The 15,917-nt window shown below is 43.1% G+C and overlaps 1 protein-coding gene across 4 annotated transcripts in view; it reads right to left on the bottom strand.

Annotated features, from left to right (window-relative positions):
• The window catches only part of MARK3 (microtubule affinity regulating kinase 3), a 69,913-nt gene that overhangs the window by 17,360 nt on the left and 36,636 nt on the right, over window positions 1-15,917 (bottom strand). For all 4 annotated transcript variants that reach the window (XM_066608112.1, XM_066608115.1, XM_066608114.1 and 1 more), the window contains exons 7-14: window positions 13,401-13,457; window positions 11,838-12,074; window positions 6,836-6,955; window positions 5,110-5,209; window positions 4,288-4,400; window positions 3,768-3,921; window positions 2,700-2,908; window positions 2,102-2,205 (exon numbers count right to left, since the gene is read on the bottom strand). In XM_066608112.1, the coding sequence (XP_066464209.1) occupies window positions 2,102-2,205; window positions 2,700-2,908; window positions 3,768-3,921; window positions 4,288-4,400; window positions 5,110-5,209; window positions 6,836-6,955; window positions 11,838-12,074; window positions 13,401-13,457 (1,094 nt within the window). The remainder of the gene's footprint in view (window positions 1-2,101; window positions 2,206-2,699; window positions 2,909-3,767; window positions 3,922-4,287; window positions 4,401-5,109; window positions 5,210-6,835; window positions 6,956-11,837; window positions 12,075-13,400; window positions 13,458-15,917) is intronic.

Raw genomic sequence — 15,917 nt, 5'->3', positions numbered from 1 at the left:
ACATTGGCCAAGTTGGAGGGGTGGAGAGGAGGGATGAGAACTCTGGCATACCTTTTATGCTTTATAGGAAAAGTACAGCAAAGTATACCAAGCCTAACATAGGCCAAAAGGTAAATACCCCAAACCTAGCCATAGGCTCAGTTAGCCTAACAGAGGGCAAGTGCCAAACACCCCCCCCAGGGCATATGCTGAATGTGTTCACTGAACACAATATGAACATAGCCTTACTGGCATCACCGAGTACTGAAGCCACTAATTGATTGCAGCAGTCACATGCATAGACAAGTGGGGAACTGCCAGAGCACGCTGCGCTGGGTTAGCAGGAGACGGAAGAGTACTTTTGTCATTTTTTATTTGCTTTTTAAAAATGTTATTTGTCATTTTAGTACATTTGTGTTTAAGTAACCATCACACCCCTTTAAGATACTGAATTAATGCAAACAAATGCATAACTGGAACCAGTCTTAAAGCACACCTCTACTCAAAGCCTAAAAGTTAAGATTTGACTGAAGCAAAGTCTTAGTAATAAGAGCCTAGGTAGCAGAGATAGGAGATAAGCAGGGTCCTTGCACTGAAAGGACCAATTTATCTGGTAACTTTCTGCCAGCTTCCTTCTACCATAATCAGTTCTACATGCACTGGGACAGAAAGCAGCCCCTCCAATGCGAGAAGCCTCCAAACACAATCCTACATATCTCTGCATCCTGGACTGCTGTATGAAATGATAGGAAGGGTGAAAAATGGGATCAACTGTATATCTACAGAAATATTTCCATTTTCACAGGAGGTGCGCTTTAAGCAAATGCAACATAATGAAGATAAATGGCTGACACTTTGGAAATTATTAAACAATGGTGAGATAATGGAAAACATCTGAATGTAGTCCGAATGCACAAGGACGTTAACTACAAATGTTATACACGCCACTGGTCATGTGTGAAACGCTTAGAAGGAGATCTTAGTATTCAGCATGACCCTGTTGCGCTTTAACTGTTAAAAGTGCAACATGAAAAACACACACTACCAGGGTTTATAGGCAAAGATCAAGGAATAGATTTTAGATGGGTTTCCATAGACATTATTACCATGAAAGACATATCTGAACAGCTTTAACTATGAGAAAAGGGGAAAAAATGGTAATGGACCCAAATGGGAAATGCGACAGAGGTCTTTAATCACGACTGGGGGACAGTATGACACTTAGGGGCAATGGGTAATGTTAGTTCAACAGATACTTTGTTTGTAAATGTTTTTATGTTTTTGTGTGTTCTTTTTAAATATTCTTACGCAGGCCCGAAGTGATCTGCTTCACTGGTATTTGTTGGTAACATCTCGGAGTGCCTGGAGGCTGACATGGACATCGATTTCGGATGCCGCAGCCGAGCAAAGATTGAAGATATGGCACATACTGAGGCAGGACTAGTTGCATAAGCGAAAATTCCTGTCAGGCTGTGATGGGAAGGGGGGGTAGAATAGGTTTGGGCAGACAGAAAGTATAATGGACCAATAACACAGGCGCAAATGATAGCAAAAAGCATAAAAAGTCTAAGTTAAGAAGAAAATAAAACAGAAAACATTCCATATCTCCATACATACAAGTCCTAGAATTGAAAGCTTACTTACGCTCTAAGAATTCCTCAAACATTGGCATTACGTCCTAAAGTCTAAGCAGAGCCTCATGCATTATTTCTGATCCCTTATTTAATGATTATACCAATGGTACACATACAGGTTTTTAGGGCTTCCGGGCAGAATTAAAAAGAAATGTGAAACTTTAAAAAAAGGAAGTTTCTCTGGTGAAATGGTCAACTTTGTTTCGCAGGTCTAAACCAATGTTTGCCGATTGCCATGGGGCAGGTGATGGACTATCTGTTTTCATTTACTGACATCCAAGCCATTATGCTAATTTCCACCTAAGCATTTCTTACACATCCGCTGTTACATAATTCTATGAAAAAAGGCTTCCTTCAGGCATTAGCAGTAAGGAGTCAGAAAGACTTAAAGATTTCTGTCCGACTATAATGGTTTGCATACAACCTGGAAATCAGCCTCATCTCCTGTCTAGGACTTACTAGACGCCCCCTACAAAAATAAATCTTACCTGTTCTCTTTGCCATTTTGAATGACCGAATGACGATCGGTGGAGGCACGCTCACTGCACACGTAAGTATTTCGACGTGTCATTCCACTCGACGCCGAATTATTCTGCAGGGGAGAGAACGTTGGGTTACTGCACTACAGAAACAAACTCTGTAAAAGTGCTCTTCCAACATGATTCTTGAAAACTGACCCAGACTTTAACCTTTTCAACTTGCCAGGAGGGATCGGGGCATTTTGTGGCAGCAAAACAATCTAATCCTGTTTGAATTTAAATTCCTTAGACGAATGAATTTTTTTCCCACAGCAAGAAGAGGCTAGAGTGCAGGATTTTTTGCAGCATTGACATTTTCAGTGGACTCATTATTTCAGACTCTTGGTCTACATGGTGTTTACAGGGAATACTGCATAGTCACAAAGTGATGGTTTTCTACATTGATATGTATTGCTGTATGATTGATATGCAACCATGATATTGACAGGCTGAGAATTCAGTCTGCTACGACAACTGTGGGTATATTACTGAAATGGTTTCCTTTGAAAAATCTTTCAATAAAAACAACAAACGTATAAAACATTTCATTGATACTTGATGTACTTACACTGGGGACTGAACTCTTCTTCCGTTCAGGGATATCTGCTTTATTGGGGTTGTTTGCATTGCCAAGCATCGGGCTAGGAGGAGTGACTCCTCGCCCACTGACCGTACTACTTGATTTCCGGGACTGCCCCTCTTCCTTCAGATCATTATCCGTGGTGCTTGTCTGGCTTCGTTTTGGGTAAACTGTACCAGGAGGGTTGGCGGGGCCAGCTGCAACCAGAAAACAAAGATTTGTCTATACAACATGGAATAAGGTGGGTGCACTCCAAGTCCTTTGCTTAAAACTGGAAATTAGGCAAAATCTGGAGAGTTACTTTTTAAACCTATAATCCATTGCTGTATCCCAGCATCTGCAGTTGGGCACCATCTACAACCTTGCTTCCTGCAGCGTGCTAGGTGTGCAGCGACACCCAGTATACTGCTAGGACAGTAAATGCAACACAACTACCTCCTATGACCAACTGACCCGCTGACCGTTCCACCATTACAGTACAAAGTCTATAATATACCCTCTGTAGCACATTTTAGAGGTACCAGAAGTTGCTATTAGTATGGGCTCATGTCCATATGCGGGTTTGCATTCTGGGATCCGTGTGGGGCACCCGCGCGGATGTTTCGGAGTTCAAGCCGCCCACAGACAATCATGGGCACCGGCAAATTTATTAAGGCATGTGGGTTTCTTTTCCAGACCTTCCAGTCCTGAAAACAAATCGCAGCATGATCCATTTTGCCGCGGATCCTGGAGGGACGGCTTCCACTGAAGTCAATGGAAGCCGTCCAATCTGCGGCACAACTGGCACTCGGGGTCCCACGGGAAAGCATGGAGGAGACGACGGACAACCCGCATGCATCCGGACTGGTAAGTAATGTCCTAATGCCGTGGGCAGCGTGGGATCTCGCGGTGGGGCTCCCACACACAGAACCCGACCCGCCCGTGGACATGAGGCCTAAATATACCCCATATGAGTGGGGAAGACCTAGTTTCTGATGCTGAAAGCAGGCAACCATTCTACAGGAAATGTATTTAGTTTCATATATCATAAGTAGTAATTCTGCGAAACCCACTCACCATGATCACTGTACCGTCTCTGCTTCTGACCGGAAGAGATGCTTCGCTGCACCTTATGGAGGGGGGATTGTCCAGTGCTATTATTCAGATCACTGCTTGGTCTGACCTTAGCGAGTGACAAATTGCTGCTAGAGCTGGAATCACTGGCATCCAACTGTAGAGAAAACATTGTTACGACAAAAAAAGTCTACTGGGTGACATTACTGGAGGAATACCATAATTTCAGATATAATAGGGATCTAGGAAGCTCAAACAAACCTCCAGAGGTAACATTCACCTTGTATTTCATCCCACCTGTTACTAACTAGGGTAAGAATAGGTGCATCAGGGACAGGTTGGCAGCAAGAGCTTCATTGACTTGATGTTTAAATTGAATACTAGGGTCTATACTCTTTAGGTTACCATTTTATTTCCAATTAACATAATTATCCCTATAACTGCAATTCTCTAACCAGACTAGTAATGCAATTTTTTGGAGGACATTAAAAATTCTCTCTGTACAAGGGTGATGTAGTAATACCTCAGATGATTTTCTTCCAAGTAACAAATATGTAGCAGTGATTTCATCATATTTCATCTTGCTGAGAGATTCTTGAATCTCTTCTCTTGAATAACCCATTCCAACCATTATATCTGTGGGGGAAAAAAAAAAAGATGATCAGAATCAAACATCTTAACAGAAATGGTAATTTGACCATGTCACGCTACAAAAACCACCATAACCCTACAGATAACTACTACAATATGAACTGCAGAACCAGGAAGAGGAAAAGGGAGGAAAGAAAATCTTACATCATGGGGAAGAGGGCGGGAAGCCACAACGGCACTAACAGGCTCACCGTGGAGAACTGCGAGGGAAATCATGCCACGTTTTTAATCCTGAAAGTGGAGAATCGCTAGGATTCTCCCCTCCTGGACGACGGGCTGCGCTTTCCATAGTTAGCCCATGAAAAGCATTCACTGCGCTACCCGCAGCCGGATTATCGCCGCGGATAACGCAGTGACATATCGCCCGTGGACAGGCAGCCTAACTGATTCATAAGTTGTGTCTGGTATTGCAGCTCAGTTTAATTGGAGTGAATGGAGCCAAGTTGCAATACCACCCATAACCAGAGGACAGACGTGGCACTGATTTTCGAAAGCAGCCATTAAGTACTGGTTAGCAGGTTCGCCTGATTAGGGAAGACGTGGACACTAGAAATTAAGCTTTCATTGTTAATATTAAGACATCTGTTGCGGAAGTAGAGAAATTCAATTTTGTTTTCTAATCTACGAACAGAATTAAGCGAACGTAAATGTCTTAAGTTAGTGGTAGTCGGAATATACCATCATAAATAATTACCTATTCGCTTCTGGTCTGCTATATCAAGCTCTGGCTCAACAAACGGTTTGAGCTCATCCTCTTCATGTCCCGCATTGATCCATCTGTCCTTCATGATTTGCTTAACAGGAAAAGATGAAATGAGTAGGAGGTTAACAGACTAACACCACAGGTTCTCATAACTGGGCAGGCAAGGGTGAAGATTAATTTTTTTTGTTTTCACTTTCACACCACTTTTGCACCATCAAGGTTATAACCCGGAAATTAACATGGAGAGAAAATCATTTAGGCATGGGGTCTTCAAAGGGGATTTTAGTTTACTTCAATGTTGCGGTTTGCATTAGTTTTAATGCGTAGTGCTCATTAATGAAGTTTTTTGGATGAAGTTGTTCATTCCAAGAAAAACCCTGCAGAGTCGAGTCCTCGGCACTTCATGGTATCCAGAGAAGTCACTGACCAGCGTAATAAGGATAATCCTGCTGTTCTTGTTTACTAAATAGACTTTAGATCTGTTAAGTCACATTTTGCAGGATTCAGATCAGCCTTTAATGCACACAGAACACCTTCTCCAAACTTGAGTAGGTCTATGATTAAAGGCCAAGTGAGGCCTTAAATGAGTAAGCAATGTCTAGCACTTAATATACAAAATATACACACATTTTTAATTATTTTTCCAAGTTTGGATGATGGAACTACTTTTAACATTTACATTAAAAAAGGGTTCTCTTTAGAAAACTAGTGCAGAATATTCATCTCAAGGCCAGAGAATGTCTACCAAGAGCATCCCTGGATCTGGAGGACCCAGAGCCTCCATGCTTTAAACAAGCAGCCCATTGATTTCTATCAGCACCATGCCATGCTTTAAAGGCTGTATGGAGCCCCTTGGGTGCACAGCTACCTATATACAACATAGTAACAGTATGTTAGGCTAAAAGACCACAATGCCCATCTAGTTCAGCCCGTTTCCACCCCCTCGTTGATCCAGAGGAAGGGGGAAAAACCCTACAAGGTAGAAGCCAATTTAGCCCATTTTGGGGGGGGGGGGGGGGAATCCTTCCCGAATCCATAATGGCAGTCAGAATAATCCTTGAATCAACGTTTGAAAGAGTCTACCTGACTCCAAGACCCTGATCAACAACCCTGCTGGTTGTTTAATGTCTATATCCTGCAACATCATAGCACTCTAAAAAGACGTCTAGTCCCCCTCAAACTCCTCCACCTTTGCCATCACCACGTCCTCAGGCAGAGTTCCAGTCTCACTGCTCTTACAGTAAAGAACCCCCTTGTGTTGGTGATGAAACCTTCTTTCCTCTAGACGTAAAGGATGCAGTTCGGTTGAAACTTGCATCGGACAGCACACGGACACTCGTCTGTATGCTGCCCGTTTCACAAAGACAGGAGGGCATTAGTATGTTCTATTTCTCTCATTGGTGATACAGACAGGAATAGGACACAATGAGTTTTTTCACAAGTAGCATCTGTCCATGTAAAAGACGTCAATCTGCATAGTTCCACGTTCTATAATGGGGCAATGTCCTGCTCCAGAATTAAGACAGACAACACATGTGCAGCCCCAAATATGCCAGTGAGGCCTAAATAGGAGTACAAGTTTTAAGGCGTTTTATCTGATCGCAACAGTTATTGTTTAAACAGTGATAATTTCATAAGAGAAAAAAAAAAAACCTAAAAAGGCGCCAACCTATACAAAATTACCCGCTGGTTTATCTGCATTGTTCAGACCCCTTACCTCTAGAGTGCCTCTTTTGGTTGGGTTTAGCACCAAGAACCGCTTCAGAAGGTTTTCACAGTCTGTTGACATGTAGAAAGGAATTCTGTATTTCCCCCTCAGCACTCTTTCCCTTAATTCCTAGAAAAAAAGAGAAAAAACCCCCTTTAAAAACAGGTATGGTGCACTCCCCACGGTGCGGAGCTATAACACTAGACAGAATCTGTAGATGAGTGGTTCTGTCTTTTTTAATCCCCTTCAACCCTTTTGATTGCATTAGCTTGCTGCACCATTGTCATGAAAGAGATGTTGAAAGACCAGCATGACAATGCCGCTGCAGACCATGTAGTTTGGAGGGCATGCTGTACTTGCAGTGTACCTGCTGGAATCGTTGGACAGCTCCTAATAAAGCTCTATGGAGCAACTTTCATAAACGCTGACGTAGATCCATAGCTGGAAAGCTGTACAGAATGTTCCCATAGTTACAAATGTGTCAGTTTTTCATTCACTGATAACTAATTTATGCCACATTTCAAGTAGCAAAATCAGTGGACTATTCTAATGAATTTTACAGGGGACTTCCAGGGTTACAAAGAAAAAGCTTTGATGTAGTTGTATGAGGGCTTGTTATGTGCAAAATGAGCTGTAGTTTTCAATGGCAGCATTTTGGTTGAAATTTATGAACTTTTATAAAATTAGAGGGGTTATGACACCCCCCCCCCCCCCTCCATCCTGAAGGTCATTACGATTGTGCAGGTACTAAATATGTATTTTTAAAGCAAACCATTTTTAAAAATTGAGTGCGCGTGTGGGGGCAGGCTTGAACCAGCAATCACTTGCGCACTAATATGCTTTGGAAAACCTAGTATCAGGGAAATTACTTCATATTGTGTGAATGTGCTAGTCCACTTTGTTATTTGCATGGTACATCTGGAGTTGTGGATGCCTCCATTTTGGCCATGTACTCCTACCCATACACCCAAAGCCTTTATTAGAGAAGAGTGTAGCTGGCTCATACCTGCTCAGAGTTCCTTTTAGAGGCCAAGGAGAGGCAAGTGTCGGTGTAGGGTCCCAGAGGAAAAGGTCACCTGGGTTCTCAATGTGCAGCAAGAACCTCAAATTTGTATGTATTGTAAATGTAGCAATTCACAGCACTCTATATATTCAATCTGTGTGCCATGGCACCTAAAGCAGTGCACTAGTGTACATTGTAATTTTGCTCTTGCAGTTCAGTGATACCAGCATGCACCTACCCTGTTTCCTCATATAGTTTGATGTGCTGGACAACGTAGCATTCTTCAGAGTCACAGACCGGAAAAACTTTAGTAGTAGGCAGAAGTTTGTGGCACATTTGGTGGCCTTCGAGTCCCGACTGCACTGGTGTTTTGTCAACGCATTGTGGTGCATCAATAGGCTGTAGGAGGGAGATCTCTCCCTCTGTTAAATACCTTAGATGCTGCGGTCAATAATGACAGCATCATCTGTGAGAGCAAACAGCCATTACAGTGAGAATCTGGCAGACAATCGTGGCTGAAGTCCCAGAGCACCCTCAATTTCACCATAATGTACAAGACAGTGCATTTAAGTGTTAAATATTTACTTGCATCAGAGACTTGTATATATCCACAGAATATGCTGTGAAAGTCTGATAGATGTAGGTCCCACCTCAAACCCACACCCATCTCTATTCTGGCCCTCATTGAAACAGCCAGCTACATGCGGTGGCCAGGACTTGTGGAAACAGAGCTTCACTATGCCATTCCCATAATCTCCATAGAAGTCAGTAGGATTTATGGGAATGATGTAGCACAGCGAGCTACACTGTTTCAGTGGCTTCCAAGTTATGAAAATTTCCTAACTCCCACTGACTTTATGAGAGTTGCAGAAATAGCAATGCAAACGCCTGCTTGGCTGTTTGCTAGTCGTCCCTACTACAGCATTCAGCATGGCCAGAGGGGGCCAAGCGTTGGCTCATTACGTTTGAAACAGTGGATGGGGCTTGGCGGTAGGGCCAGCAGCCAATCAAATTTACTACAGCTTACACCAAAAGCTGGTGAAAATTATAGCAAAAATCTATGCTAGCTGACAGCCAGTAATGATTTCAGCTTAAAGAGCAAAGACTGCTCAAACCAAATGTATTAGGAGGCGGAGTCTTAATAAATTGATGCCTCTTCTGAAACGGGTTTCAGATTAAGGCCAGGCTCACATGGGCGGACCGGATTCTGCATGTGGGAGGCTGGCAGCTGATTACAGCTAAGAGTCCGGCCGGGAACCCTGTGCATTTGAATTTTCTGTATTGAGTATGACTGTGGCGGCCCACAATCAAAAAGTACATGCTTTTCAATGCCTGCATTTTGCCGTGCATCCTCCATACAGACACCGATGCTGATCGCGGATTACGCAATCGGAATCCGCCCGTGTGAGCCCGGCCTAAGGCTGCTCACACTCACTGCTTTTTACCACAATTAGTGCGGTGGCCCAAGTGCCCCGCTAACCATGGAACAATGCCGTTGATTTCATTGGGGCCTCACAGACCAGCGCTCGAACCACCATTACAAGCGCAGCAATTTTTAACCACTGTTCTTCAGCGTTTTTTAATGCACCCCACAAAACACAATGATGGGGTGTGTTAAAGAGTACGCAGCTCAAAAATGCTGTAAAATGCCACGGTTTTGAGCGGTGTTTAACTGAACGCATACGTGAGAGTTGCCTTAGACTGAAACCCACCAGTCTTAAATCTTTGCCAATGTTTATAATCTACTTGAACTACTGAACCACTTTGATACTAACTTAAAGTCAAGTATTTTACAGTAGTGACTGCCCAATAGCGTTTTAACATCCTGCCATTGCAGGACGTGTATGGAGGGAAATAGCGCTGCTATCTCCCTCCATACAGCGCGGGTGTCCGCTGTTTATTACAGCTGACACCCGCGGGCAATAGCTGTAATCGGCCACGCGGCCAATCGCAGCTACCGATTCTGACAGCGGCATTTAAATCCCCCGACCGATGTTCGGGGGTCCCGTGCCAGGTGTCATGGCAGCCGCGCAGGTGTCATGGCAGCCGCGCAGGTGTCATGGCAGCCGCGCAGGTGTCATGGCAGCCGCGCAGGTGTCATGGCAGCCGCGCAGGTGTCATGGCAGCCGCGCAGGTGTCATGGCAGCCGCGCAGGTGTCATGGCAGCCGCGCAGGTGTCATGGCAGCCGCGCAGGTGTCATGGCAGCCGGTAGCCTTCTGAAAGGCCCCACGGCTGTCTTGGCAGACTGCCCATCAAGCTGTCCCTGTGGGGTGGCTTGGTATGCTGCCTGTCAGAATACTATAGCATGCTATAGCATTACATCATACTGCAGAAGCGATCAAAGCATCAATAGTTGTGGTCCCCCGTGGGGACTAAAAGAAAGTGTAAATATAAAAAATGTTTTACTATTTGAAGAAAAAATAAATAAATAAAATTTAAGAAAAACCCTTTCGCCTTATTTGCAATAAAAGAATCTAAATAAAGCAAAAATACCTATTTGGTATCGCTGCATCTGTAAAAGTCTGATCTATCAAAGTAATACACTATTTACCTCAAACTGTGAACGCTGTTCAGAAAAAAAAAGAAAAAAAAAAAAAGAACGCCAGAAATGCACTTTTTTGGTCACCCTATCTCCAAGAAAAAAAGAATGTAATAAAAAGCTATCAAAAAGTAGTTTGTAAAATGGTACCAACGTAAATGACAGGACATACCACACAAAATGAGCCCTCACACAACTATGTCGACAGAAAAATTTAAAAGTTATTGTGCGCAGAAAATGGAGAGAGAACACAAAAAAAAAATTACATATCTTTAAAAAAAAATATTAAAAAAACACGTACAGCAAAAAAAACAAAACAAAAAACTATACAAGTTTGGTATCCTAGTAATCGTGCTGACCCATAGAATAAAGTTATCAAGTCATTTTTGTTGCAGTTTGTGCGCCGTAGAAACAAGACGCACCGAAAGATAGTGGAATGTCTTTTTTTCCCATTTCTCTCCACTTTGAATTTTTACAGTACATTATATGGTACAAGACATAGTACTATTGAAAAATACAACTCGTCCCGCAAAAAACAGGCCTTCATACAGCGATGATGATGATGGATAAATAAAGGAGCTACGATTTTTTTTAAGGGAGGGGGGGGAAACGAAAATGGAAAAAAGCTCCGTCACTAAGGAGTTAACAAATCTTTGCCAATGTTTATTATAATCTACTTGAACCACTTTTTTACTACAACTATCAATTTTTAAGTATAACTTACATTCAAATATTTTACAGTGTCCGCTGCCTGAGCAAAATATTACAGGTTTCCATACCTCACTTGTACTTATAAGGCAGATGTCTGACTACTTAATGGGGTTCTCTCACATATTAAAGTGCTATCACTCCTGGCCTAGTACCACAGCTCCATTCAAGTTACTAGAAGGTTTAATTTTACAATAGCTATAGATACCATTACAAAGGTTGCACTTTTACAGACCCCTCATTTAAAGGTATTGTAATGCTTTCAGTGGTTGGCCAGAAAGATCAGACAGACACTGAAGGCATAGCTAATAATGGGAGAGAGTTCCTGTAGGTGATCAAAAAAATAACTCAAATTTCAGCACAGAAGCTTGTACTGAGTGGATTTCCCACATAGGTCGCACTATGTGCCCTTTGATTTCAGTGGATATAGATTTTAATGAAAAAAAAAAAGAAAAATGCTTTGTTAGCTTCTGTTCCAATGAGTTTCAGACCTAACAGAACAGATGCAAACCTCCAACTAGTAAACAGAGACGGAAAGCCCTACTGTAAATGCTAACAAGCCATGAACAGTTTCCTTTTTAGCAAGCGCTACAAACTTCTAAGATTCAGAAGGGATTAAAATGAGAACAAAATATGGAAAGCACCACTTTAGGATATAGTGAGAAATCCCTGCTTATTAGTAGCTTCTCCTTAGCATATACCTAATGGGCTTTGCTCCAATAACTGAACATCATACACCGGTCACCAGTTATACACACACCTTTAAATTTTGTCCATCGAAGGGTAAGGATCCGCTGACGAGAGTGTACAGAATAACCCCTAAGCTCCAGACGTCTACTTCGGGCCCATCGTACTTTTTGCCCTGAAAGAGCTCTGGGGCAGCGTATGGCGGGCTCCCACAAAATGTGTCCAGTTTGTTGCCAACCGTAAACTCGTTGCTAAATCCAAAGTCTGCTATCTTAATGTTCATGTCTGCATCCAGTAACAGGTTTTCTGCCTGTTTGATGAGAAGAAAAAAAAAAAAAAAGACTGCTCAGCAACCGTACAGTCAGGTCACACAAACATGCTGCCCGGCCACTAAACTACCATTGTATACCATAAAAGCCTTTCTACACCCCCTATATATTTTTCCCATTACAAGCTTAGGCACAGTTTCACCTGCGAAACCTATACATAAATCCTCAAACATTTTCTATAACTTTACAGGAGCCCATTTTAAACTAAAGTGTCATTTAAAATAAAAGGTCAGTAAAAAAATTTCTTGTGCATGCATGACATACCATGTTTCCCCAAAAATAAGGCAGTCTTATATAAATTTTTGCCCCAAAAGAGGTACAGTGTCTGATTTTCGATGAGCCAATCACAGCCAGTTGTGATTGGCTGGCACTCGATCCAATTACAGCGCTCGCTTTCCTGGAGGCGGAGTATTCAAAGCCCCGTCACCAGAAAGAAACTGAAATGTCAGCGCGGTGGACACTGCAGCTTGCCACAGAACAGGCAAGTATTGATTTTTTTCCCCATGTAGGTTAGCAAGGGCTTATTTTCAGAGGAGGGCTTATATTTCAAGCCTCCCCCGAAAACCAGCATAAGGCTTATTATCGGGGAAAACAGCAGTAAACCCAAAACCTACATATTATGTAGCCACATGACACTATCAGTAAGGCCCAAAAAGCTTTAGTTATTAAGGGGCAAAAGCTTGGAGGCCTTATGTAGCAGAGTACTGCTGAGAAATTATACTGATTGGGTATAAAACACGTTTTTCCACGGTCTCCATTAATACTATATTAATGGAGACCTCCTGCGGCGTAAATCCGCAGGAAATAGAACATGTCGCAATTTATTTCCCACAGTAGTAAAATGCCGTGTGTCAGCATTGGCAGGGTAGGTTCAATAGAACCCAATTGCTGTGGAATTCCGCCGCAAAAATCTGTTCATGGACATTAGCCCTTAGACTGCATTGACACTGGCTATTAGTGCATTTTTAAAAACAGCAGCAAAAAACAAAAACTATAAAAAAAAGGATTAAAAAAGAATGAGGGGGGATTTAGTCGCAGCAGCCAGCAGCGCTGGCCCCATTGACTACAATGGAGTGCTCTGCAATCCTCTGCCGTGGCGGGGAAATCCTTCAGCCGCGCAGTGATGGATGATGTTTCCACATGGAAAATTCTGGCATCCAGGGGTTTCACATAGACTGCGAGGGCGATATTGGGCCGTGAAACATGGCCCGATATCGCCCGTGCCAATATAAAGCTGGCCTTAGAAGCACATTCTGAGATGGAACACAAAACTTCGAGTATTAAGAGCGGTACCAAACGTTACTTACCTTCAGGTCTCTGTGAACAATGTGTTTCTGATGACAGTATTGCACCGCAGATACAATCTAGAAGATATGAAATCATGATTTGCATTACCATTCAATACATAAGTCGATGTCCAAGTTATATACAAGTTTCTAATTTTGGACATTCTTACAGATCGTCTCAACACCATACATAAGTCTGTTTAGATCTGCTGATTTCTCATTTGATGAGCAAACGACGTTAAGAGCTCACTCGGGCAGCCTGTTTATACAGCCAAATACAGTTCTCTCATTCAAACAAGAAATCATACAATGAATGAGAACGACTGAATGAACAAGCCAACGATGTTTCTTATGCCTGAATAAAATGCACGAACCAAGAGTGAACGATATAATTCATCCGGCGGCTGCATTCAGACTGAACAATCATGGTTCACTTTCACCTGTTCAAACGGTATTCGATTTGTGTAAAAGGGTCTCCAGCTTGTTCACGCCTCCCCCGGCCCAGCTTCAGTGCTTTGAGTATAGTGAATGCCAGCATCGGGCTGGGGGAAGAAGTGAAGACACTAACAGAATGGAGTCAGAGTACACGCAGCCATTCATGGATCTAACCACTTTCACGCCCGAAGTTTGAGGAGCGTAATAGCGCCATACACGTTTTTACATACAACGCATCTGCCACTGGTTTTGACTTGTATTGTAAATGTTCCAGAAATTTAACAGATTTTGCCATAAGAGCCTATTCACACGGGTGTTTTAGAGTTGTGCCCAAGACTCTGCACCGAACAGTTCACGGACACATGTCCATGTGCTGCTTGATAACCGTGGGCAGAAGGCATTGCAATTACAGACCAGAATAGGACATGCCATGATTTTCTATGCACAGACCATCAGTCCCTGTGAAAAAAAACACCCTTCTTAACAGCCCAATTTGCTCCAGTGTGTCCCTGTGCTGTCAGTTATAAACAGACAGCACATGGAGGGGAAATATACTCATGAGAATGGCCCCTGAGGGTGCATTCACATATGGGAGATTCACTGTGGAAAATCTGCAGCAAATCCGCACCCAAAATTTGCTATTAGGTCAATGTTTGCCCTACAGGATAAGATCTGCGTGCCAACCCCATGTGAAGCGTTGCACTCGTCTGGTAGAGCTACAACTTCCCTCTGTTGCTTGGGGTGACGTCCCAACACCATTTTACTTAGTATTTCTTGTCATGATAGGGGGGGGGGGGAAGAGAAGAGGGAATTCACAGAGGGTACCACTTAACCCAAGGCCGTCCCCGCTTAGATGAATTGAGAAGACTGAGGTAGTCTAAAATCCATTCTCGTTCAAGATGCTGTAGACATCTGCCTTGCTTTATACTGCAGCACCACCACCACCACCACAAGCTCACCACCAAGAAATAGAGTGGATCATAATCTGATACACGGTCATGCAACGGTTTACATAAGGAATATACATTTGTTATACCATCACTGTAAGGGCTCCTTCCCAAGGGCGGATTTCCGCCACTTAATACGCGGGGGTAAACCCGGTGCGTTGCCCGCAGCTATTCGGTTCTGTTGAACCTAATAGCACAATGCTTACGATGCAGAATTCCGCACCGTAAATTCACCCGCCCCCACCCGCGGCATGTTCTACTTGCCGCGGGAGTATGCGCGGACGGCTTCCATTGCAGTCAATGGAAGCCGTCCGTCACGCTATCTTCCGCTGTAGCCTAGCGGAAGATAGTGTGAAACCGCTTCCTCGCCTACCGCCACGTCATATGACGTGGCCGGCGCGTCATGTGACGCTGTGGGCGTGTCATAACGCGGCCAGTGCAATTTTAAGTATAAAGTTTATTGTATTTAATAAAAAGACTATCTGTAATATTTTATTTTTTTTTTTTTTAAAGGGTGTAATGGTCGACCTTCCCTCTTTTTACCCAGGTTTTTCTTATGTAGTTCAGTATCAACAAAATTTGTACATCACATTAAACAAATCACAGAAGCATAGCTATGGTCATAGTCAGCAGAGTTTGACAAGTTGAATAGATCATCAGGAACCCACCCTCCAGATGTTTCTTCACAACTCGCACAATAGTATTTTGTATCTCTGCTGAAAAACCCATGCATCGTGTATACGCTGTGTATTTGCTGTTATGGATATAAGGAGCCAAGCCCGATCGAAGAGCGGTGGGCATCAGCTGTCTTGACTGCCGACAACGGCTATTAACCATTTAGATGCCACTGACAGTTGTGACAATGGTAATCCAACGGGTTCTTCCCGTGTCTCCAAAAAGGCCCTCTGTAAAAAGATAGTGAGGTGCTTTTCAAGTGTCATGGCCTCTTGGAGCCTTGTGAAGTATAGCAGAATACTGTATAAGTGATCAAACGCTAAGCTCTCCAGTCTCCTGCTCACTGCGGGAGTTGGGGTTTGCCGTAACCCTGCAGTGAGGACAGGGGAGGACATGGGACGCCCGATCTCAAGATCGGCAGGGTCTCAACATGGATAAGGGATAACTTGCAATCTTGGTACAATCCCTTTAAAAAAAAACT

Source organism: Eleutherodactylus coqui, chromosome 6 (assembly GCF_035609145.1).
Source record: "Eleutherodactylus coqui strain aEleCoq1 chromosome 6, aEleCoq1.hap1, whole genome shotgun sequence".
Taxonomy (NCBI): domain Eukaryota; kingdom Metazoa; phylum Chordata; class Amphibia; order Anura; family Eleutherodactylidae; genus Eleutherodactylus; species Eleutherodactylus coqui.
Note: the sequence above shows the minus strand (reverse complement) of the source record. Positions and strands in the feature narration are given on the sequence as shown.